We start from the raw sequence: 24,007 nt of genomic DNA on the forward strand, positions 1-24,007 counted from the left end.
AAATCCTGTCAACCAGTGAAAAATCATGAAGTTAATAATTGCTGCAAATGGAAATTGTATAACAAATAGAACAACCTTAATTTAACAACAGAAAAAACGATGCGATGAGCAATAAATCTGTACTCGTAGAGGCGCTAGCAGAGGAGATCCAAAAGAGGGGATTTTCAAAGGAGGGGAGATTGGCAGAATTTAGACAACGAAGGAGATCAGAGCTGAGGAGGAAGACAGACGCACCTGCTCAACGCGCTCCATGGGCGTCAACTCGGGATGCCGCGTTGCGCGTGCGTCCCCGCCGTCGTCGATGCCGGCCAGTGGGCGCATGTCCAGTGGCCCGTCCGCCCGCCCCCGTGCCCCAGGCTCGTCGAATCGAACCCCCTCCGCAACCCAGCACGCACAAATCCCCTCCCTCACTCCCCAGCCTGGCCAGTTCCTCTGTATCGAGCGAAGAGATTTTTTCTGCGGAGACGAAAGGCTTGGGTTGCCATGGGGCACGGTGCAGAGGGGCGGAGGAGATCGTCGCCATTGTTAATGAGCGAGCAAGAGGAGGTAAGGACGCCGCTGCCTGAGGGACTGGGATCAGGTGACATGCCTACGCTGCAACATGCGGCCTCCCATCCGCCCTCCAATCTTCATCCAACGACCCACAGCGATCCAAGGCAAAAAAAATCCTTGGCGATCAGACTTGGACCAAGTCGCGGTGGTTCTGCCCGCTCGGAACCAATTTGTGGCGGAGAAAGGGGAGATTGGCGCCGAGAGTTGCCGCCGCAAAGGATAGGTAGGGTCGCGCCGCCGCCGAGGAGGACCCGCAGGGTCGCGCTGCCGCCGCCCCAGTGAAGCGCTCCGCCTCGCCGCGGCGGTAATCAGCGCCGCCGAGCCCCCGCGGGAACCAGCTCCGCCGAGTCGCCGGGGAACTAGAAGAGCGTCGCTGTGCGCCGGGTAGCAGCAACTTGCCGCCGCGGTCCACGGAGGAGCGCCACCCTGACCACCACGTCCGGTTTCCCAGGTTGTCTCTCCTCTTCCTTCACATCAGTTTGATGCCTGTGTAGTTTGGGTTCAGAGTTAGCACGGTTTGGGTTAGTTTCGTTTCAGAATTAACTGATGATATGTGTAGTTCTATGACTTTGCATCAATATCACCGCTGCACCAAAACAAGTTAAATTACGTGTGCCCTCTCCTAGTATACTGCAGATTACTCCGTAGATTGGAAACACTACACCTTTTTGTGCCCTCTCCTGGACATAGTTGACTGAAGCCTTGGTGTAGCGTCCACTGTAATTAAATCTATCCCTCGGTCTCTTTATTTGTGAAGGAAAAATATATATGTGATATCTGTTTAGCAACGCCACAACAAAAGTTTAAGGATGGATAAACTCTGGATCCATCATTTTTCCTATGTAAACTAGATGGCATACTGAATCATCATATTCAGTGTGAGTGTGAGTAATTTATCTTTTATACATGAGTTGTTGTACCATCCTGACATGTATATACAGATATGTCTTGACATGTTGTACCATCCTTGCTACCGGAACCGATAAGATTGCAGTCCACTAATTTATATACTTTGTTTTCGTTTGGCAGAATTAAGTGTTGTGCAATGGCAGAAATTGGAAAGAGGACACCCAAAGTTGGTATGAGGTTCAGAGAATCGGAAGAGGCTTGGGAGTTTTGGGTAGATTATGGGGGGTCACATCGGCTTTGATGTGAGGAAAAGATCCACAATCAAAAGCAGATGTGATGGTGTGATTACTTCACGCTGGTTTGTTTGTTCCAATGAAGGCCATCGAAGGAAAAACTCCTATGTTGGTGGAAGCAAGCGAAGTATACACTCCGATTATTTTTGAGGCTTTCCAAGGTGAGTATGAAAGATCAACGGCTGCATGTTGTAGAGTATTGGATGGAAATAACAGATTTGTTGTTGCTATTGCGAGGTTGCATGGAGATTTACAGTTTGAGGAGGAGCGCATAGTGGTAGGTGATCCTTTGACCAAAACGGTTTCATGTAGTTGTGGGATGTTCAATAGAACAGGAATCTTGTGTGCACATGGTCTAAAAGTGCTTGATTTGATGAACATAAAGACATTGCCGGCACATTATGTCTTGAAGAGGTGGACTAGAGAAGCTCGCAATGGAAGTATTCAAGATAGACAAGGAAGGAATGTGGTAGAAAATCCAAAAATGGAAGCTGAACTTCGATACAAGGATTTGTCTCATAAATTTCACAAAATGGCACAAAAAGCAGCCAACTCTCCACAATGTTGTATTCTATTGGATAATGCACTTGATTCCGCCGCTCCGCATATACATGATTTACTCAATGCATCCACTAGTGCCATGAATGAACTATGTAAAGACAAAGAGAATGTTGACCCAAATGTGCAGTAAGTAGATGAGTTGCTTAGATCTGCACGGCTGAACAAAAAAGAGGTTCAGTCAAAGAACTTAAGGAGAAAGAAAAATTGGCTTGACAAGTTACTCAAGGGGAAGCACAGAGTAACTAAAGGACCAACAAAACAGGGAGAAAAGGTAAGTTGCAATTGGTACATGATATGTTGTTATTGCTCATTTGTTATCTAATTACAGTGATTTTTGTTCTTAGCCACAAAGGAAGAAGGATGACAACAAAAGAAAAAAGATGGTGTGCAGCCTCAAGTAGAAGTGGAGAAGTATGACAACAACAAAGAAGTAAATTTGGTGCTTCAAGAGTGCAATAATATTATGAGTTTCACCCAACTCTTGACGGCTGACCATGATAATCTGTTCTAGCATGGAAGCTCCTTAGATAATATTTTGTACATGGTGGTGATGATGATGATTATCTGTTCTAGCATGGAACTTGTTAGATACAGTAGTATTTTGGACATGGTTAACTATAGTAGTATGGGGTTAACTATATTATTTTGTAGCCTAAGTGTACAAGCAAGTGGTACTGAATTTGAATGTATTGACCTTTTGAATTACAAGCAAGTGGCACTGAATTTCAATCAAGTGGTACTTAGTTTGTATTGTTAAATTACTGCTGTTTTTGTTGCTATATGACCGTTGTTTGCATACAGTTTTTTTTGTATAGCTAAGTTTGAAATTTAATACTGAATTTCAATCAAGTGGTACTGAATTTGTATTGTTAAATTACTGTTGTTTTTGTTGCTATATTACTGCTGTTTGCATACAGTTTTTTTTGTTTTTTATAGCTAAGTTTGAAATTTAATACTGAATTTCAATCAAGTGGTACTTAATTTGTATTGTTAAATTACTGCTGTTTTTGTTGCTATATAACTGCTGTTTGCATACAATTTTTTTTTGTTTTTTTGTATATCTAAGTTTGAAATTTAATTTATGCAAATTCGGTAAAAAAATATAGCTGCTGTTTTGTAATGTACAATGACTGAAAAGTTGGTGATTCTATTGAACAAACTCTAAAAACAGTAGTTTGATGCATTTCCCCTGTGTAATCTGATCGTCAGGGATTTTTTTTTGCCTTGGATCGCTGTGGAACATTGGACGGAGATTGGAGGGCGGATGGGAGGCCGCATGTTGCAGCGTGACATGCTGTAGGCATGTCACCTGATCCCAGTCCCTGCCTGAGATCCCTTCAGCGGCAGCGGTGTTGGGGAAGGGGACGAGGCGCTGCAAGAATGGGCTGGAAGCCTTTAATGCGGAATGGGTGGAAGCCCAGTTAATCACAGACTTCAGATATTTCTTCCGGAGTAGCTGCCCTTAAGGACGAGTGGCCCAGTTCGCAAAGTTGAGTTGATCGAATGGCCAGAAATGTCCGAACGGCGAGATCTAAAGGCCAAAATCATTGACTACGGAGACGAAAGGCTTGGGTTGCCATGGGGCGCGGTGCAGAGGGGCGGAGGAGATCGTCGCCGGGTTCCGATTGTTAATGAGCGAGCAAGAGGAGGGAAGGGCACTGCTGCCTGAGATCCCTTCAACGGCGACGGTGTCGGGGAAGGGGACGAGACGCTGCGAGAATGGGCTGGAAGCCTGCAATGCGGAATGGGTGGAGGCCCAGTTAACCACAGACTTCAGATATTTCTCCCGGAGTAGCTGCCCTTAAGGACGAGTGGCCCAGTTCACAAAGTTGAGTTGGTCGAACGGCCAGAAATGTCCGAACGGCGAGATCTAAAGGCCAAAATCGTTGACGGCCTGAGCGGGCTGGAAAAGTGCTTAGTTTTAATGTATTTAAATGATACAAGAAGAGAAAGTATATTAGCTTATGCCTCTCCCACATAAAACTTGCTATCGGTATAGTAACGTAGTCAATTTCTTAGGGACAATTTCACAACTCCTACCACCACTTTTCCACACTCGCTATATTTACTTTATTGCTTCTTTATCTAAACAGCCCCTAGCTTTTATTTACGTGCTCTTTATTATCTTGCAAACCTATCCAACAACACCTACAAAGTACTTCTAGTTTCATACTTGTTCTAGGTAAAGCGAACGTCAAGCGTGCATAGAGTCGTATCAGTGGCCCATAGGACTTGAGAGAGTATTTGTTCTACCTTTAGCTCCTCGTTGGGTTCGACACTCTTACTTATCGAAAGAGGCTACAACTATCACGTATACTTGCAGGTCATCAAGCCCCTGGTGTTCGGAAGACCGCACGAGGGGCTCTATAAGTTCCTGATCGAAAGAAAACCCGATCCTTCGCACGCTGCATTGGTTATAGCAATATGCGGAAGAAATCCTTAAAGAATTGACAACCTCTCGAACAGCTGACCAGCTCTTGCTGCATCATGACAATTAGTTTTCGGCTTTCTCTACTGAGGTGCTCGTCCGGAAGAACCGGGACACAATCGCAGTAATTCTCCTAGCGCTACCTTAGCCGATATAGCGGAACGTAAGATACCAAAACATAGGAGCTGGGCAAACCCAACTATTGACCCAAGACATGATTCGGAGCTGATGCATATAATGCTATAAGTTCGGGGTGCCGAACTGCCGCGAAGGTGTTCAGACTTTTTTGCCGTAATATGGGTATAATGAAGCCCCTGGCATACTAAGGCATATCGCGATAAGCAGCTGCCTTATAACAAAAGAGTTTTAATAAGAAATAACAGCAGACTAGCATCATATGAACTCACATGTTGTATTTTGAGTAATACGTCTAAGCGTATGAGTACAGGTAATGTGATAAAAAGAAATATGACTGTGGAACCTCCTGAGACCAGGCGGGAGGAGGTTGTATGCGGATCCGGAGTATATTCGGATGATCAAAGAGGAGAGTATCTGACGATTCCCTTACGTGCTCGCGTTGTTTCAACGCCATCCGTCCTGTCCTACACAAAAAGGTGGACCTGCGAAGAAAATGCAAGAAATGGTTTTTCGCCACCGAGCGGTTGAGCCGCAGTATGTGGCTTGTCTTAAGTTTTGTCGGAGTATTTTTCGTTAAGCTCCGGATGGGCCGGGCTATCCTGCCGCGCAGTAGTTCGGACTTCTTTGACAGAGTCCATGAGCTTGGTCGTCGACTTAAGGCTCGATTGGGAGGTGCCATTCGTTGCTCTTATTGTTAAAGCGGTGGTAGATTCTTCGGCAGTGAGGGGTAGTTCGGCCCTGCCATTAACCGTGATGACGCCGTGCGGACCAGGCATCTTGAGTTTACGGTAGGCATAATGCAGCATTGCGTTGAACCGAGAAAACGCGGTTCGTCTGAGCAAGGCCCGATAGTCACTGCGAAAGGGGACGATCTCGAAGAGTAACTCTTCGGTACGGTGACTGTCCAGAGATCCAAATATCACTTCCAGTGTGACTGAGCCCGTACAACAGGCCTCTACACCTAGCATGACACATTTAAAGTGGTTTTTGTGGGTTTGATCCTCGAGGGATCGATGCCCATTTTGCGCACCGTATCCTAATAGAGCAGGTTCAGGCTGCTGCCACCGTCCATGAGGACTTGTGTGAGGTGGAATCCGTCGATGATGGGGTCGAGGACCAATGCAGTTGAATCGCCATGATGGATACTGGTAGGATGGTCCCTTTGATCGAAAGTGATCGGACAAGAGGACCATGGGTTGAGTTTTGGGCGACTAGCTTTATTGCATAGGTGTCCCTTGGTTCACGCTCCTGCTTCGGAATATAGGTTGCGTGTATCATATTCACCATTTTCACCCGGGGAGGGAATTTCTTCTGTCCTCCCGTTTTCGGTGACCGGGGCTCCTCGTCGTCGTTGTCGCTTTGAGACCCCTTCCCCTTGTTTTCGGCACTTGACCTGCCGGCTTGTCTGAAGACCCAGCATTCTCTGTTGGTATGATTGGCTGGTGTTCCCGGGGTGCCGTGAATTTGGCATGGACGGTCGAGTATGCGGTCCAAACTGGACGGGCCTGAATTGATTTTGTTAAATGGCTTTTTCCGCTGATGGACTTGGAGCCACTGAATCCGGCATTTATTGTCGTGTCTTCGACATTATCACTGTTTTTGCGACGCTTATATTTGTTGCGCCGTGGTTTGTCGTTGCTATCCCTGGCTTTTGATGTGCCAGGATTGCTTGTTGTGTTGTTGCTACGAGCCAACCAGCTATCCTCGCCAGCACAGAAACGGGTCATGAGTGTTGTGAGGGCAGCCATGGAATTTGGCTTTTCTTGGCCGAGATGTCGGGCAAGCCACTCGTCACGCATGTTATGCTTAAAGGCCTCTAGGGCTTCGACATCCGGACAGTCGACAATTTGGTTCTTTTTAGTTAGGAACCGTGTCCAAAATTTCCTGGCTGACTCTCCGGGCTGTTGTGTTATGTGACTTAGGTCATCAGCATCCGGTGGTCGCACATAAGTGCCCTGAAAGTTGTCAAGGAATGCGTCTGCCAGGTTATGCCAGCTCCCGATGGAGTTTGCTGGCAAGCTATTCAGCCAATGCCGAGCTGGTCCCTTGAGTTTTAGTGGGAGGTATTTGATGGCGTGTAGATCGTCTCCGCGGGCCATATGAATATGGAGGAAGAAATCTTCTATCCATACCGCAGGGTCTGTAGTACCATCATATGATTCAATGTTTACGGGTTTAAACCCTTTTGGGAATTCATGATCCATTACTTCGTCAGTGAAGCATTGGGGGTGTGCGGCGGCTCTGTGCCGGGCTACATTGTATTCGGTCCGGCCGAATTTGTTGGTAAATCCGGCGTGACGGTCATCGTCACGCGTTGGGGCACGCCCCCATGATCCGTATATCGATCTTGACTGTCCTGCTTTGTTTTCTAATACGTCTCGCAGGTCCTTCGTGTAGCCCCCGGCCTTCGTGTTTTTGCTTGTTTGGCGACGGGGTGTGGTCTGGACTTCGGGCTTGTACGCCGCTTTGTCTCGGCCACGGGGTGGCCGGTCAGCCGCATCATGCGCTGGTAGTGTGGGCTTTAACGCCTCCTCCTCGAGTTGGGGTAGCAACCTGCGACTTTTGGTAGGGCGCTCGAGTTCGTATTCCTCGGCAGCCAGGACCTCGGTCCATCTATCAGTTATCTTGATCAGCTTGAAGTTGTTGTTGATTTTTCTTCAGGCTTTTTGCAGTGGCCATAAGCCGGCGCTTGAAGCGCTCATGCACGACGGGATCCTCAGGCACGATGAATTCTTTGTCGCCCAGGCTCACTTCGTGTTCGGAGGGAGGCATGTAGTTATCATCCTCTGATTCTCCATCTGTTGCATGTTCCTTAGGGCTAGCTTGCCCATCTTCCTGCTCGGCCTGCTCGAAGCCTGGCTTGGCAGGATTGTTTTCATCTTCGGCACCATCCGGATTGTTGTCATCTCTTGTGCCGGTATCCCTATTTTTGCTGTGGCGGGGCTTAGAGCGGCGCCTATGACACCGGTGCCTAGATTGTTTCTCCTGGGTTTTATCCTCCGTTGCCTCATCGCCATTGCCTTCTTTGGGGGTGTCCACCATATATATATATCATATGATGAGGTGGTTGTCCAGCACCCTATAGGCGGTGGTTCCTGTTCATCTCCCGCATCGTCGTCCATACTGTCGATGTCTTCAGAGTCGAAGTCGAGCATGTCGGTTAAGTCATCGACAGTGGCTATTAAGTGGGTGATGGGTGGGGAACGAATTTCTTCATCGTCCGCTTCCCACTCGAGCCGGATATAATTCGGCCAAGAGTCTCCTGACAAAGAGAGAGACCTTAATGATTTTAGCACATCGCCCAAGGGCGAGCGCTGAAAGATATCCGCGGAGGTGAACTCCATGACCGGTGCCCAATCAGATTCGGTAGGCACGGGTGTACGCGGTTCGGATCCTGTAGCCGGAGACGAGTCCGAGGGTCCAATGGTACCGACCTCTTAGGAGGTGGAATGCATGTTCAGCTCCAAGGCTGATGAGTGTGCGGCCTCCGTGGCGGGGTCCATCCACCCGTCCTTGGATGGTGCAATCTGCTCCGGATTAATTCCCGGGGCAGCCGCAGGCGCGATCCCTCGAATAGTGTCCGATGGCAGATCTAAGTCATGGTCATCGGGACAGTTCGGCGCACCTGACATGGGCTCGAATCCGTCGAAAATCAAGTCTCCGCGGATGCCGGCAGTGTAGTTTAGGCTTCCAAACCTGACCTGGTGGCCAGGGGCGTAGCTATCGATCTGCTCCAGATGGCCATGCGAATTGGCCCGCGGTGCGAAGCCGCTGAATAGGAAGATCTGTCCGGGAGGAAAACCTCCTCCTGGACCTCGTTGTTGAAGATGATTGAAGGAGCCATCAAGCCTTATCGTGACGACACAGTTCAACTCGCAATGAAAGCACCAATGTCGGTGTCAAAACCGACGGATCTCGGGTAGGGGGTCCCTGTCAGCAACACTCCAGCTACAGGCCTGCAAGAGCAGAGTGGCGAGGGCCAGGAAGGGGTACAAAGCCGGCCCGTCCATAACCGGAGGCCCAATACCCGAGTAACAGGCCCTGACTGGGTTAGCGGCCCAACCACCAACAGGCAGAAGACTACTTAAGGCGCAGCCACTACAGGAAACAGATAATTTGCCGTCTGTGGATCACAGATGGCAAAGACCTAAATCTAGACGACAAAGATTTTGCCGTCAGGAAGCAGACGGCAAACTCAGTCGGCAAAGAATACTTTGCCGTCAGCTTTTTATCGGGAAGACGGCAAAGACTTTGCCGTCAGCCAACTATAGATTTGCCGTCTGCCGCAAAAATAACAGACGGCAAAAACGCGTTCTTTGCCGTCAGTCAAAACTTGTTCTTTGCTGTCATCTAGACTAAAGTACAGACGGCAAAGACTGTTTTGCATTTTTTTAAAATGACGTCAGAGCAGAGCTTCTCGCCGGACAAATGAACATCAAATCAAAGAGAGCAAGTTTAGCTCACATAGATTCTGGGTTCGACACGGCCATGCTACCTTTCATTCATTGTAGGTCGAGTTACAGAGAACCTGAAACTTTACACAAAGAACCCTCCGAAAACAACTAATTACAAGGCATAGGCAAAATCTTCACTTGTGTTTACTAGTAGTTTGACAATCAATCGTTCAATAATCTGACAATTATCTATGAACACAAAAATAACCAGATTACACAGGGCTGCCAAGTTCACCCAAAAGCTTGCGCAACCACCTTCGAGCACGACGGGCAGAGGCTGATGCGGTCAGCGGCCGGTGGAGTGAGGCGTCGATGGGGAGGAGGCCTCCGGTGTGCTGCTGCTTGTCGTGTCACGAAGCGTCAAAGGGAGGAGGCCTTGGCCTTCCGAGCATGACGGGGGACAGGACATACTCGTCGGGGGCGACGAGGATGGGTCCGGTCATGCCAGTGGCGCGAGGCATCGATGATGTTTCCTTCTGGCGCATAGAGGCCGCCCGGGTCAGCAGTGACCGGTGGCGTAGGGGGCGACACGGGACCTGGCCGGCTGCAATGAAGGCAACGGGGACAAGCCGGCCGCGCCAAGGCGACTGGTGACAGGGCCGACCATGTCGGGAGGAAGGAGGGAAGGGGCCAGCCGTGCCGGAGGCGACAAGGGAAGAGGCCGGCCGTGCCGGATGCGATGGGGAAGGTGCCAGCTGCGCCGGAGGCGACAAGGGAAGGGGTCGGCTGTGCCGGATGCGATGGGGAAGGGGCTGACCGCGCCGGAGGCGATGGGGAAGGGGCCGGCCGAGCCGGAGGCGATGGGGAAGGGGGATGGGGCGGCCACACCGGGGACGACGGGGGACGTGGCTAGCGGCGCCGGCCGGCGGCCAGAGATGGTGGCACAGGCGAGTAAATCGGGAGGTGGGCGAGTTGGTGGGGGTGGGCTGTGTGCGGTGATAAGGGAGAGAGAGATAACGTGCGATGAACGTGGTGGGGTCGCGGTGGGTGAGAAGACCAGGGAGAGATGAGTGGTGGGGGGGCTGTGATGGTGCCACCTCATCGATCCGTGGGATCGATCCGCGAGATGTGTTTTCTCTTTGCCGTCTGCGTTTTTATTTTATAGACGGCAAAGAGTTTATTTTGCCGTCTGTTAAAAAATAGGCAGACGACAAAGACTGTGATGTCTGTATTTTTTTTAACTGACGACAAAATGACCTCTTTGCCGTCTATAAATAAAAATGCAGACGACAAAGTTTCTTTGCCGTCTATGTTTTTCCCAACAGATGGCAAAGTATGTCTTTACCGTCAGTTGTTCTTTGTCGTCATCACCTTTCGGCAAATTCGATCTTTGCCGTCTTCCCCGATGAAATGCTGACGGCAAAGAGCAGTACTGACGGCAAATCTCCTGTTTCCTGTAGTGAGCAAGGGCTCTGCTAGGGTTCATCCAGAGACGGATCAGAACTGGCGGCGGCGGCTCTCTTTTCCCCTCTTTCCCAACTTCCTTCTTATTCGGCTCTGAGAGCTTGTAACCCGAACCCAATCTTGTACTTGAGTGAGATTTCCACCAGTAGATGCTATCAATTGGTATCTAGAGCCATTTTTCCACCACATCCGCCGCAGATCTGGCCCCGATTTTTCGCTCCATCATCGAGACAAGGAAGGAGAAGCAGAAGAGACTTGCCATGGACGATGAGGCGAAGAAGTTCATGAGGGAACTGATGGGGGAGTTCTGCTCCGACATCAAAGGGTCGATTGGCGATCTCAACGCCAAGGTCGACGCCATCCAAGCCTGGAAACCCGAGCTCGAGGCCCGCATCTCCGACCTGCAGGAGGCGGTGGATGAGCTTCAGAAGGCGGCGCCGACGTACCAGCCCCACGTCGTCATCGACATTCCAGAGGGAGCCGGCAAGGAGGTGGCGAACTCCAAGGCCACCGCACCCATGGCACCATGGAGGCAAGCTTCTGGGCCCGTTGGCCACGACGATCCACCACAAACCCGAGCGCAGTTCCAAGGAACTACCCCGGGCGCAGGTCAGTTGTAGCGGCCAAACCTTCCCCCACCGTCGTCTCCATTTCTGTTTACCAGTCCCCTGTTGGGAAGCGGCTCAGCTTCGTCTTCAGTGGGAGGGAGCCATAGCCATGCCTTTCCGGCTATGGCTTTTCCGCAGTTCGATGGAGAGAATCCGCGGCTGTGGAAGGGGTTATGTGAGCAGTACTTTGCCATGTACGGAGTGGACTGGTCGTTTTGGCTGCCCATGGCGACTCTAAATTTTCCACCACTGCCGTGATCTGGTTGCAGTCCGTCCAGCGCAAGGTCACGGGCCTGGACTGGGAGGGGTTTTGTGAATTCCTATGCAGCAAATTTGGGCGTGATCAGCACCAGCAGTTAATTAGACAGTTATATCATACTAAGCAAGTGGGCTCGGTAGCAGAGTACATAGAACAATTCGATGCTCTTATGAATCATTTACTATCATATTCAGAGGCAGTTCACCCGTTGTATTTCTTGACGAGGTTTGTGGAGGGACTACGCGACGACATCCGAGCGGTCATGCTGATTCAGTGGCCGGTGGATCTCGAAGCGGCGGGGTCCTTGGCTCTTCTGCAAGAGGAACTGACCGAGGGCCTTCGGAGGGACCGACCACGTCGCCTGGAGAGCATGCCGCTGCGTATTACCAAGATGACGGCGGCCCTGCCCGTGGCGACTACTCTTCCTCGCGGAGGAGGGCTGGCCGGGGCGGAAGATCGCCCGGCGCTCGAGGCGGCAAGGCCGGTGCAAGATGCCAACAAGGTCGCAGCTCTTCGCGCCTACCGACGGGCGAAGGGTCTGTGCTTCACGTGCGGGGAGCGGTAGGAACGCGATCACCGCTGCCCAGCCTCCGTGCCTCTCCATGTCATAGAAGAGCTACTGCAAATGCTGGACACCGAGGACAGCACCACACCCGAAGATGACGATCAGCAAGATGGGGAAAAAGCAAATTGTGCAGTGATTTCCTGTCACGTGCTCGATGGCATAGCGTCGCCAAAAGCGTTGCAGTTGTAGGGATGGATCGGGGAAACCCAGGTGCTTGTGCTCGTTGACTCAGGCAGTTCTTCTTATTTTATCAAGCAAGACCTGATCCAGGGAGAACTCAAGGCCACACCATTGGCGCCGCATCTCAGAGTTAAGGTAGCAGATGGGGGTGAGTTGATGTGCACTCATGAAGTGGTTAACTGTGCATGGTGGACTCAAGGTCAGCAATTCTGTAACAATCTGAAGGTGCTGCCATTGGGGAGCTATGATATCATCCTTGGCATGGACTGGTTGGAGAGTCACAGCCCGATGCAAGTGGACTGGGTGAAGCGATACATAGAGTTCAAGCAACAAGGGAGCACAGTCAGATTACAGGGGCTTCCCAACAATGGCCCCCAGTGTGCGCTGATTTAGTCAATGCAGCTACAAGCTTTGTGTAAGGACAATGCCTGCCTCTTAATCATGCAGCTGTATCAATTGGAGCCGACCGAGCAAAAGATGCTGCCACCTCCAGTTAAGGATTTGCTCGATAAGTACAGGGATGTGTTTGCTGAACCCCGGGGCGTGCCGCCAGCCCGAGCTTGCGATCACCGCATTCCCCTGATACCAGGGGCACAACCATTCTCTGTTCGACCGTACTGGTACCCTCCAGCACTCAAAACAGAAATTGAGGAGCAAGTGGCAGAGCTCCTGAAGCAAGGAATCATCCAGCTGAGTCATAGTCCCTTTTCATTCCTAGTTGTGTTGGTCAGAAAGAAGGATCTTACATGGCTATTGTGTGTGGACTACCGTCGACTCAATGCGATAACTTGCAAGACCAAATATCCCTTACCAGTGATCGACGAGCTCCTTGACGAGTTAGCCGGGGCCTGCTGGTTTTCCAAACTCGATCTTCGAGCGGGCTACCACCAAATCAGGCTGGCCAAAGGAGAGGCACCAAAAACAGCGTTCCAGACTCACAGTGGGCACTACGAGTATAAAGTCATGTCGTATGGGCTAGCATATGCACCATACACCTTCCAAGGAGCGATGAATGTCACTCTGTCCCCGGGCCTGCGAGAGTTTATTCTGGTCTTCTTTGACGATATTTTGGTGTTCAGCAAGACGTGGGCAGATCACTTGAAGCACCTCGAGCAAGTTTTAGGATTACTTCGCAAGGATTAATGGCAGGTGAAGGAGTCCAAGTGCTCCTTTGCACAACAACAAATCTCGTATCTGGGCTACCGCATTAGTGCTGAGGGGGTGGCGACTGAACAAGATAAAATTGAAGCAGTTCGTTCGTGGACAACCCCAGTCTATGTCAAGGAACTGCGAGGATTTCTCGGCCTCGCCGGATACTACCGTAAGTTTGTCCGCCACTTTGGAATGATTTGTCGACCCTTGACCCAGCTGCTCCGCAAGGGGACCGTGTTTATCTAGACAGCCGAAACCCAAGAGGCCTTTGAAACTCTCAAGCAGGCACTTATCACAGCGCCAGTCCTAGCCCTGCCCAACTTCGAGAAGGCCTTTGTGGTGGAGACTGATGCCTTTGACAAGGGCATTGGGGCAATGCTGCAGCAGGATGGGCACCCAATTGCCTTCCTCAGCAAGGCCTTGGGCCCCAAGTCAGCTGGCCTCTCTACCTATGAAAAAGAGTGCATGGCCATCCTGCATGCGGTAGATCAGTGGCGCTCATACTTGCAAGTGGCTGAGTTTGAGATCCGAACGGACCAGAAGAGCCTGATACACCTGGAGGAGCAGCGTCTCACCACTGTCTGGCAGCACAAGGCCTTTACTAAGTTGTTGGGTCTTCAGTATAGAATATGTTACAGAAAGGGAGAAGATAACAAAGCAGCAGACGCACTATCTAGGCGGGCTCACGAAACCTGGGAAGAGGCTGCGGCTCTGACTGAATGTAAGGCATCTTGGCTCGAGGAACTGCAAAAAGGCTACGCCACCGACCCTCAGTGTCAGAAGTTAGTTACAAGTTTGGCAGCTGGGGAGCAGCAAGGATTTTTCTCTTTGCACCAAGGAGTATTGCACCACAGAGGAAAAGTTTGGCTGGGGCACAACACCGAGCTGCAGCACAAAATTATCTCAGCCCTGCATGATTCTGCGACGGGAGAACACTCGGGATTCCCTGTTACCTTGGCCCGAATCAAGCAGCATTTTTCTTGGCCGGGAATGCGTCGTTCCGTCAGGGAATATGTGCGCACATGTACCATATGCCAGCAGGCGAAGCCAGATAGAGTGAAGTACCCGGGGCTGCTCCAACCAATTCCCATTCCAGGCGAACCATGGGAGATGGCCACCATGGATTTTATTGGACTTCCTACATCAGGGAGTCACAATTGCATCATGGTGGTGGTGGACAAGCTGACCAAGTATGCCCACTTTGTGCCCTTGATTCACCCCTTCACCGCTCAGACAGTGGCACAACAGTTTATGGACCATGTCTACAAGCATCACGGAATGCCAAAGTACATCATATCCGACCGGGATCCTCTTTTCACAAGCAAGTTTTGGCAGCACCTATTCAAGATCACGGGCAATGAACTTTTCTTAAGTACAGCAAGACATCCGCAAACGGATGGCCAGACCGAAAGGGTCAACCAGTGCCTCGAGACCTTCCTACGCTGCTACTCCCAGGCAACCCCGAAACAATGGTGCAAATGGCTGTCCCTCGCAGAATTTTGGTACAACACGAGTACACACTCCAGTCTGGGCAAGTCGCCGTTTGCTGTTCTGTATGGTAGGGAGCCACACTCACTTGGCCTGGTCTCTACTGACAACTGCCAGCCTTTGGACGTTCGGGCCTGGCTAGAGAGCGCCAACTGATGCTCGACCTGGTCAAGCAACACCTGCATCGGGCACAACAGCGGATGAAAGACCAAGCGGACAAGAAGAGGTCGGACCGTGTCTTTCAACCTGGAGACCGAGTGTTCTTGAAACTACAGCCATATGTACAAACTTCGGTGGCTCAACGGGCATGTCACAAGCTCGCATTTAAATTCTTCGGCCCCTACACCGTGCTGGCCAAAATTGGAGCAGTGGCATATCGTCTCCAGCTACCTGAAGGCTCTTTGGTTCACCCCGTGTTCCGTGTGTCCCAGCTCAAGCCAGCACATCTCCGACCGGAACAGCAACCGACAGCCCTTCCTTCTGACGCAATGGCTTTTCAGGTTCCTCTGGAGGTCCTTCAATACCGCTGGCGCAAGAAGGCCAACAAGATGGTCCGCCAAGACGAGATTCGTTGGACCGGGGCGCAGGCCGACGACACCACCTGGGAGGACTTGGAGGATCTGCACCGGCGCTTTCCGCGTGCCCCAGCTTGGGTACCGCTGCGCGTCCTCCGCCTTCGCGACAAGTAGTCCGGGCGCGGGCCTATTAAGCAAGGTCTCGTGCACTGGTCGCACTCTACCGAAGACAAAGCCGAGTGGGAAGATCTCGACCGCCTTCGACAGTGATTCCCTGATGCACCGGCTTGGGGACAAGCCATTTTTCAAGGAGAGGGGATTGTCAGCAACACTCCAGCTACAGGCCTGCAAGAGCAGAGTGGTGAGGGCCAGGAAGGGGTACAAAGCCGTCCCGTCCGTAACCGGAGGCCCAATACCCGAGTAACAGGCCCTGACTGGGTTAGCGGCCCAACCACCAACAGGCAGAAGACTACTTAAGGCGCAGCAAGGGCTCCGCTAGGGTTCATCCATAGACGGATCAGAACTGGCGGCGGCGGCTCTCTTTTCCCCTCTTTCCCAACTTCCTTCTTATTCGGCTCTGAGAGCTTGTAACCCGAACCCAATCTTGTACTTGAGTGAGATTTCCACCAGTAGATGCTATCAGTCCCGAACTGTGCTTCTAAGGCTAATGGTAACAGGAGGCTAGGGACACGTTGTTTACCCAGGTTCGGGCCCTCTTGATGGAGGTAATATCCTACTTTCTGCTTGATTGATCTTGATGATATGAGTATTACAAGAGTTGATCTACCATGAGATCATAGAGGCTAAACCCTAGAAGCTAGCCTATGATTATGATAGTTGTTGTCCTACGGACTAAACCGTCCGGTTTATATAGACACCGGAGGGGGCTAGGGTTACACAGAGTCGGTTACAGAGAAGAAGATCTACATATCCGAATCGTCAAGCTTGCCTTCCACGCAAAGGAGAGTCCCATCCGGACACGAGACGAAGTCTTCAATCTTGTATCTTCATAGTCCAACAGTCCAGCCAAAGTATATAGTCCGGCTGTCCGAATACCCCCTAATCCAGGACTCCCTCACGGACCTCACCGTCGCCAGCACCTATTGGGCTTTGCCCGGCGGCAGGGAGGGGAGGGGGGAGGAGGCCTAGTAGCCAGCAGCGGCGGGTGCGGCCCCTCGGTCGCTTTCAGGAGCGACACGAGGGAAAGGGGACGTTTTTTCACCAGATGTTAGATCTTTGCCGATACACAGCCCTTCAATACAGACATCCAAACAGAGCGCCATCATTTCTTCGGATTTGATCTTGAACTCAGTGAACCCGGACTATATTAATTCCTGGGGATCTTGTTTGTTTCTCACCGGAAAAAAAGGGCCCTATGAAAATCCAAGGAAGCACTTTCCCCTTGTGTACCCACGGCCAAAACAAGCGCCGAATTTGACTGTGCAGCACAGGGGAATACACGAAGCCCGGATCTACGCGGGGGGAGTGGCGCCGACAGATGCAAATTAAACGCCGCATCTCGCATGCACCCATCCAGCCTCGACCCGACACACGTCAGAGGCGCCCAACAGTTTATTGACCCGGGAACATGGGCAGGGCTCTCCCGTTAGAATCTCCCACGAGCCTCCATGCGTCGGCCTGGGCCAATAATGCCGCTCGCCAGCACCGCCACCGATCGAGCTCGTGTCCCCGTCACCTCAGCTCCCGAAAGAGCACACACTCCAGTGACTCCACCCGCATATGTGCATGCACGCCCACATGCATGCACGGGCACGGCCCCTCGCAAGTTCGCAACGCGCCAGCAGAGCCTCGTCCGGGCTTCCATCCCCCAGGGCGGCCCCAGTGCAGTGCAAGGCATGGCTATTTAAACTCCTAGATCTGCCTGTCATGTGCGGCCATTAGCGATACCACAAGCTTCATTGATCTCTGTAACATGGGGACGTCAGCTGCTGGACCGTCTGCCCGGTTCCTTGGGCTGTTCGCGGTCACGACGTGCCTGCTCTGGAGCAGGGCCTCCGGCTTCTCGGCGTCCGGCGTCAGCAGGGCCTTCGCCACCTTCTACGGCGGCAGCGACGCCTCGGGAACCATGGGTACGTACGCAGGAGTAGTCAACTTCATTCGATCGTGATGAACACACAGAAAGAAGCTGATGATGAGATGCGTGCAGGTGGGGCATGCGGGTACGGGAACCTGTACTCGACGGGGTACGGCACGAGCACGGCGGCGCTGAGCACGGCGCTGTTCAACGACGGCGCCTCCTGCGGGCAGTGCTACCGGATCAGGTGCGACTACGCGGCGGACCCGCGGTTCTGCATCCGCGGCGCGTCGGTGACCATCACGGCCACCAACCTCTGCCCGCCCAACTACGCGCTCCCCAACGACGATGGCGGGTGGTGCAACCCGCCGCGGCAGCACTTCGACATGGCCGAGCCGGCCTGGCTCAACATCGGCGTCTACCGCGGCGGCATCGTGCCGGTCCTCTACCAGCGCGTGCCCTGCGCCAAGAAGGGCGGCGTCAGGTTCACCGTCAACGGCCACGACTACTTCGAGCTCGTGCTCGTCAGCAACGTCGGCGGCGTCGGGTCCATCCGGTCGGTGTCCATCAAGGGGTCCAGGACGGGGTGGATGCCCATGTCCAGGAACTGGGGGGTCAACTGGCAGTCCAACGCGCTGCTCACCGGCCAGAGCCTCTCGTTCCAGGTCACCAGCACCGACGGCCACACGCTCACCTTCCCCAACGCCGCTCCCGCCGGCTGGGGCTTCGGCCAGACCTTCGCCACCAACAAGCAGTTCTCTTAATTAATTAGAGACGATCATAAGTACGAGAAGTTTATTAATTTATACTCCAGTCCTTTTTTTGTGGGGATGTATGTCTTTGATCAGTGATCGGTTTGTAACGTTCGGTCATCGATGTGTCGCGGTGATATCTTCTCCTGACGAGGTATTGTGTCCATCGATGCATTTGCCTCTGCATCCGAGGCTTCATGATGAACAATAAGCCAAAAGTTTCATCAAATTTGAAGCTATGGTTGATTTGATTTATTTTTTTCAAAATTTGAGAGGTTTTAGGATTTTTTTCTGAAAAGGAATATGACACATGTCGTCCTCTGATTGGCCAGAGCTGAATTTCTAATGAAATATAAAGTCAAAAGGCAAATATCATGCCATGTGGCAGCATATGGCATTGGTGGATTTTGAGAAAGTGTTTGACACTATGGAACACGATGCTATCCTGCAAATTTTAAAGTTTAAAGGTTTGATGAGAAATGGAGAGCTTTGGATCAAGGAGATCTTATCCTCTCGAACACCTTACATCCTTTTGAATGGTGTGCCTCGTTAAGCAGTACAATGCAAACATGGGATTCAGTACCACTGTTAACACTTCTATTTGTCTTGCCAGCAGATTTACTTCAATCTGTTCTCGACGACATGTATATTCGTGGGGAGCTGTATTTTCCAACGCCACCTCATGATCCGGACTATCCAATTGCGCAGTATGCTGATGATATGTTGTTGGTTATGCCGGATATTGATTCTTAGCTTCCGGCCCTGAAATAAATGTTACAAACTTTTGCTAAATCCATTCATTTGAAAGTGAATTTTCGTACTCCATGGTGCTTATCAATTTGATTGATGATGAAGCTTCTCATTTGGCCAGTTTGTTTTGAGTGTCAAGTGGGTAAGATGCCTTTCACTTACCTTCGTTTACCCATGGGTACACTATAGGCCCAAGATCCCGGACATAGTGCCGTTGGTTGCTAGAATGGAAAGGAGATTGCTAGCTAGCTCTTCTCTTCTCTCACAAGATGCCATATTGCAAAATTTGAGGTCAGCCATTTCATCTAGGCCAATATACTATCTTTGTGGTCTCTAGACCCCATGATATAATGAGAATTGACCAGTAATGTCTCTAGCATGGCAACGTTGATAGCCCAAAGAAGTCATTGTCGGTATGCCATCTGGTATGTAGACCGACGGGGAACGGTGGTACGGGTATCATTAAGCGCCAGATTCAGAACCAAGCATTGCTTACAAAACACTTGAGTAAATTATATAACAAAGGTTATGTCCCATGGGTATCTTTGATATGGAGTTCTTACTAGAATGGAGTCATTACTCATGGAATTTGTGGTTCTTTCTGCACTACTACAGATCCGAACAACACTGCTCGTTCATTGACCACGCACCAGTGATGAGCTTTATAACCGACCGGCCACTCGTCACTCGTCAGGGATAACAAAATTTGGCTTCGGCTCGATGATTATCACAAACTGGTCTAACTTTGACACGTCATTGATAAGTCGTCCTGATGATCCAGTCGGATCGACTGTAATCACCGCACAACCGTTATATCTGACCCGTTTGTGTAGACGTCTCATGTCTGACCCTATGGTCTTGAAGGCCGCCAGTGTTGTGTTGTACACATCCTGTTATAATCCATCGTCCACTCCCCTTCGCCAATCCCTACAATTACTATCGTCGTCGAGTCCCTCCCTCCCGCCGGCCTTCGACTTATCCTCCCCTTCCTCCACCCGGTAATCTGTGTCGGCCGCCAGGTGCCAGGGTTACTCTGCCCTGCCATCTGCCATGCTGCCCGCCGTGTCTCCCGCTCCTCGGTATTGGGTCCCGGTGGTGGCTGCAACGTTGAGCTCCATTCCTTTATAGTAATGTTACAGTTTCATAAGCTATGCATGTCATGGATGTTCCCTTACAATTGTAGTAGAGCCTTATAGATTTTTTTTTTTGGAAATGGAGGCATGCCCCCGGCCTCTGCATCATGATGATGCATACGGCCCTCTTATTAAAAATCCAGAAAGTAGCGTTATGATTGTCTTACAACTCGCAAACGGAGCAAAACAAAAAAACAAAAACTGGGAAATACAAGCTGGCAAAGACAACCGGAGCGATAAAAATAAGGATAAGCTCTCTAGACTCCTATCCTATTGTGCGAACGCCATCCGAACCGGTTGAATATACCCCGAGCCACCATCTCCCATTGGTTGCACCCAGTAACCAAAGGCTTCCTGGAGTCCATAGGAGTGAGTAAGGACCACGTACGGATCCAAGTTGTAGCTCTGAAGATAACCTGCAAAAAAGTTAAGTTGTGTCGTCTGTTAAAAATCATATCATTTCTGCAGTTTCATATGGCCCATAATAGCGCGCATATTCCAATCCTAATATGAGCTGCCATGTTCTGTTCAATCCCAGCTAACCACGTCCCAAACATAGACGCAATATCTACCGGAGCATTGATATTAAAGGCTATATGAATCGTTCTCCAAAGTAACTTGGCAAGTGGGCAATCAATAAATAAATGTTGTATTGTCTCATCCTGAGCACAAAAACAATACCGTGAGTTTCCTACCCATCGCCGCTTAAGAAGGTTGTCCTTTGTGAGAATAACTTGCTTGTGAACAAACCACATAAAGATTTTGATCCGCAAAGGAACTCTAACCTCCCAAATATGCAAAGACCTTGAGAGGGGTCCAGAATTAATCAAATCCGTATAAAAAGATTTCACAGTAAATATCCCATTTTTAGTTAACTTCCATTTTGTTGAGTCCGGCATGTCGGAGAGTCGAACTTCAATCAACCTCCGAACCAAATGCATCCAGGCTGTCCACCTCTCACCCGCTAACATACGTCTGAACATGATATTTAAGGGGATAGTTTGAAGGATTATACCTACGTACTCCTCCTTTCGTTGCACAATATTATAGAGGGTAGGATATTGTAAGGCCAGAGGCGTCTCTCCTAGCCACGTATCCTCCCAAAATCTTGTTGACATCCCGTTGCCAACCAAGAATTTGACCCTATGAAAGAACATGTCCTTCGCTCTCATAATTCCCTTCCAGAATGGCGAGTCAGTGGGTCTGATGGTAACCTAGGCAAGCGTTTTCGTGTGCAAATACTTATTACGTAAGATTTGAGACCACATGCCCTCCGACTCTGTCTCTAACCTGTATAACCATTTGCTCATAAGGCATTTATTCTTAATTTCCAAGTTCTCAATACCAAGCCCCCCTTGATCTTTTGGTCTACACAAGATATCCCATCGCGCGAGGCGGTATTTCCTCTTGGCCTCATCAGACTGCCAAAAGAAACGAGATCTGAAGAAATCAAGTCGCTTCTGGACCCCTTTCGGAATTTCAAAGAATGAAAGTAAAAACATTGGCATGCTGGTCAGAACTGAGTTAATCAGAACTAGCTGACGGCCATATGACATCAGCTTGCCCTTTCAGCAGCTGAGTTTTTTTTCAATTCGTTCTTCAATACATTTCCATTCTTTATTGGACAGCTTACGGTGATGAATCGGAATACCCAAATAACTGAATGGTAAAGCACCTAAATCACATCCAAACAATTGTCTGTATGTATGTTCCTCGTCTTTGGCCTTCCCAAAGCAGAACACCTCGCTCTTATGAAAATTGATTTTTAAGCCAGACAATTGTTCGAATAGACATAAAATAAGTTTCATATTTCGTGCCTTAGCCAAGTCATGTTCCATGAAAAGAATAGTATCATCAACATATTGTAGAATGGACACCCCTCCATCCACTAGATGAGGAACTAGACCCTCTACATGACCATGCTGCTTAGCCCTGCCAATAATGACGGCCAACATATCTGCCACAATATTGAACAGAAGAGGTGACATGGAATCCCCTTGTCTCAACCCCTTATGCGTCTGGAAGTAGTGACCGATTTCATCGTTCACCTTAATTCCGACACTACCCTTCTGGACTTGAGTATTCACTTGTTTCCTCCAGGTTTCACTAAAACCCTTCATACGCATTGCCTACTGAAGAAAAGGCCATTTTACTTTATCATAGGCCTTCTCGAAATCCACTTTGAAGATAACCCCGTCTAGTTTCTTCGAGTGAATCTCATGAAGCGTTTCATGCAAGACGACCACTCCTTCTAGTATGTGTCGTCCCGGCATGAAAGCTGTTTGATTAGGTTGAACCACTGAGTGAGCAATTTGTGTCAATCTATTGGTCCCTACCTTTGTGAAAATTTTAAAACTCACATTCAGCAGGCAAATGGGTCGGAATTGTTCGATCCGAACCACCTCATTCTTCTTAGGTAACAACGTTATCGTACCAAAGTTGAGGTGAAACAACTCCAAATGGCCATCAAAAAAAATCATGAAACATAGGCATAAGATCATCTTTAATGATATGCCAACATTTCTTATAGAATTCAGCTGGGAACCCATCTGGTCCCGGTGCTTTATTCGGCTTCATTTGGGTTATGGCCAGATGCACTTCCTTTTCAGTAAACGGTGCAGAGAGAACATCGTTCTCTGCTGCCTGCAATTGAGGTATATCATCGATCACAGACTCATCAAGAGATACCGTGGAAGTATTGGGGGGACCAAAGAGTTTTTATAATAGTTGGAAATATACGCTTTCAGATTGTCATGGCCCACAATGGTGCCTTCGTCCTGCTCAAGCTGAATGATCTTCTTCTTCCTATGTTTACCATTTGCAACCATATGGAAGAACTGTGTGTTGTCGTCCCCTTGGACAACCTTAAGAGTTTTCGCACGCAACGCCCATTTGAGCTCCTCCTCTCTCAGGAGAGCTCGTAGGACTTGCTCAGCCTCGGACTTGGTTCGATGCTCATTAACAGAAAGGAGAGTGGTCTCAGCCTTTACTTCCAGGGCCTCAATAAGTTGAGTGAGACGTTCTTTTTCTTGCTTATAAAGTCCGCTCTCGTTTCTGGCCCATCCTCTCAGAAATTGTCGTAGATGTCTAATTTTATTCTGCCATCTCTCGACATGCATCCTTCCCATCACCGGCTTAGCCCACTCACGTGCAATCATTTCCATAAATCCTTCTCGTTCAAACCAGCTTTGCTCGAAGGAGAAGATATTTTTATTTGCAACATGGGTAGCCTCACCCGTATCTAAAAAGAGTGGTGTATGATCCGAGATTGCTCTCTGCATCGCATGAACTGACACCAACGGATATTTTTGTTCTCACTCCACACTAGCAAGTACCCTATCCAACTTTTCATAAGTCGGGATAGGTAGCGAGTTGGCCCACGTAAACTGTCTACCGATGAGCTCAGTTTCTCTCAAGTTGAGGCTCTCGATAATCATGTTAAACATCATAGACCATCGCCCATCAAAATTGTCATTATTCTTTTCTTCTCTCCTCCTAATGATATTAAAATCCCCCCAACTAGTATCGGCAAATTCTCATCTCCACAAATCCACACTAGATCAACCAGAAAATCCGGTTTTAATTCAGGTTGTGCTGCCCCATATACCGCAACAAGCGACCATCGGAACCCATCCAATTTTGATCTTACCCTGAATTTAACCAAAAAATCACCATGAACCACATTAAGCACCTCTAACATTTCACATCGTACGCCTAGTAAAATCCCGCCGGATCGTCCCCTAGGAGGTAAAATGTGCCAGTCAAAATCGATACCACTAGAGAGGGTTTGAAGAAATTGGGATGTGAAATTATCTCGTCCCATTTCTAAAAGTGCTAAAAAAATCTAAGTGATGCTCTAATGTTGTCTCTTCTAAGAATCTTTGTTTAGCC

At 49.8% G+C, this 24,007-nt stretch overlaps 1 protein-coding gene and 1 long non-coding RNA gene across 3 annotated transcripts; both read left to right on the forward strand.

The window, feature by feature from the left end:
- The first annotated feature begins 667 nt into the window (after positions 1–667).
- On the forward strand, positions 668–2,988 carry LOC119362071. Of its 2 annotated transcripts, XR_005173106.1 has the most exons (4): positions 668–1,003; positions 1,582–1,855; positions 1,932–2,526; positions 2,600–2,988. It is a non-coding gene; the product is annotated as an uncharacterized LOC119362071 (long non-coding RNA). The 2 variants fall into 2 exon arrangements; XR_005173105.1 differs by having other exon boundaries at positions 1,582–2,526.
- Positions 2,989–17,344: 14,356 nt separating this feature from the next.
- On the forward strand, positions 17,345–18,488 carry LOC119362072 (expansin-A1-like). Its single transcript, XM_037627242.1, has 2 exons — positions 17,345–17,536; positions 17,614–18,488. Exons 1-2 carry the CDS (start codon positions 17,380–17,382, stop codon positions 18,243–18,245), a joined length of 789 nt encoding a protein of 262 aa, XP_037483139.1. The 5' UTR covers positions 17,345–17,379; the 3' UTR covers positions 18,246–18,488.
- Positions 18,489–24,007: the final 5,519 nt, after the last annotated feature.

Source organism: Triticum dicoccoides, chromosome 2B, assembly GCF_002162155.2.
Source record: "Triticum dicoccoides isolate Atlit2015 ecotype Zavitan chromosome 2B, WEW_v2.0, whole genome shotgun sequence".
In the NCBI taxonomy this organism is placed as follows: Eukaryota; Viridiplantae; Streptophyta; class Magnoliopsida; order Poales; family Poaceae; genus Triticum; species Triticum dicoccoides.

Coding starts and splice junctions, on each gene's coding strand:
- LOC119362072 (XM_037627242.1), top strand. CDS start 17,380: ATGGGGACGTCAGCTGCTGGACCGTCTGCCCGGTTCCTTGGGCTGTTC. Junction 17,537..17,613: donor CGACGCCTCGGGAACCATGG/GTACGTACGCAG, acceptor AGATGCGTGCAG/GTGGGGCATGCGGGTACGGG.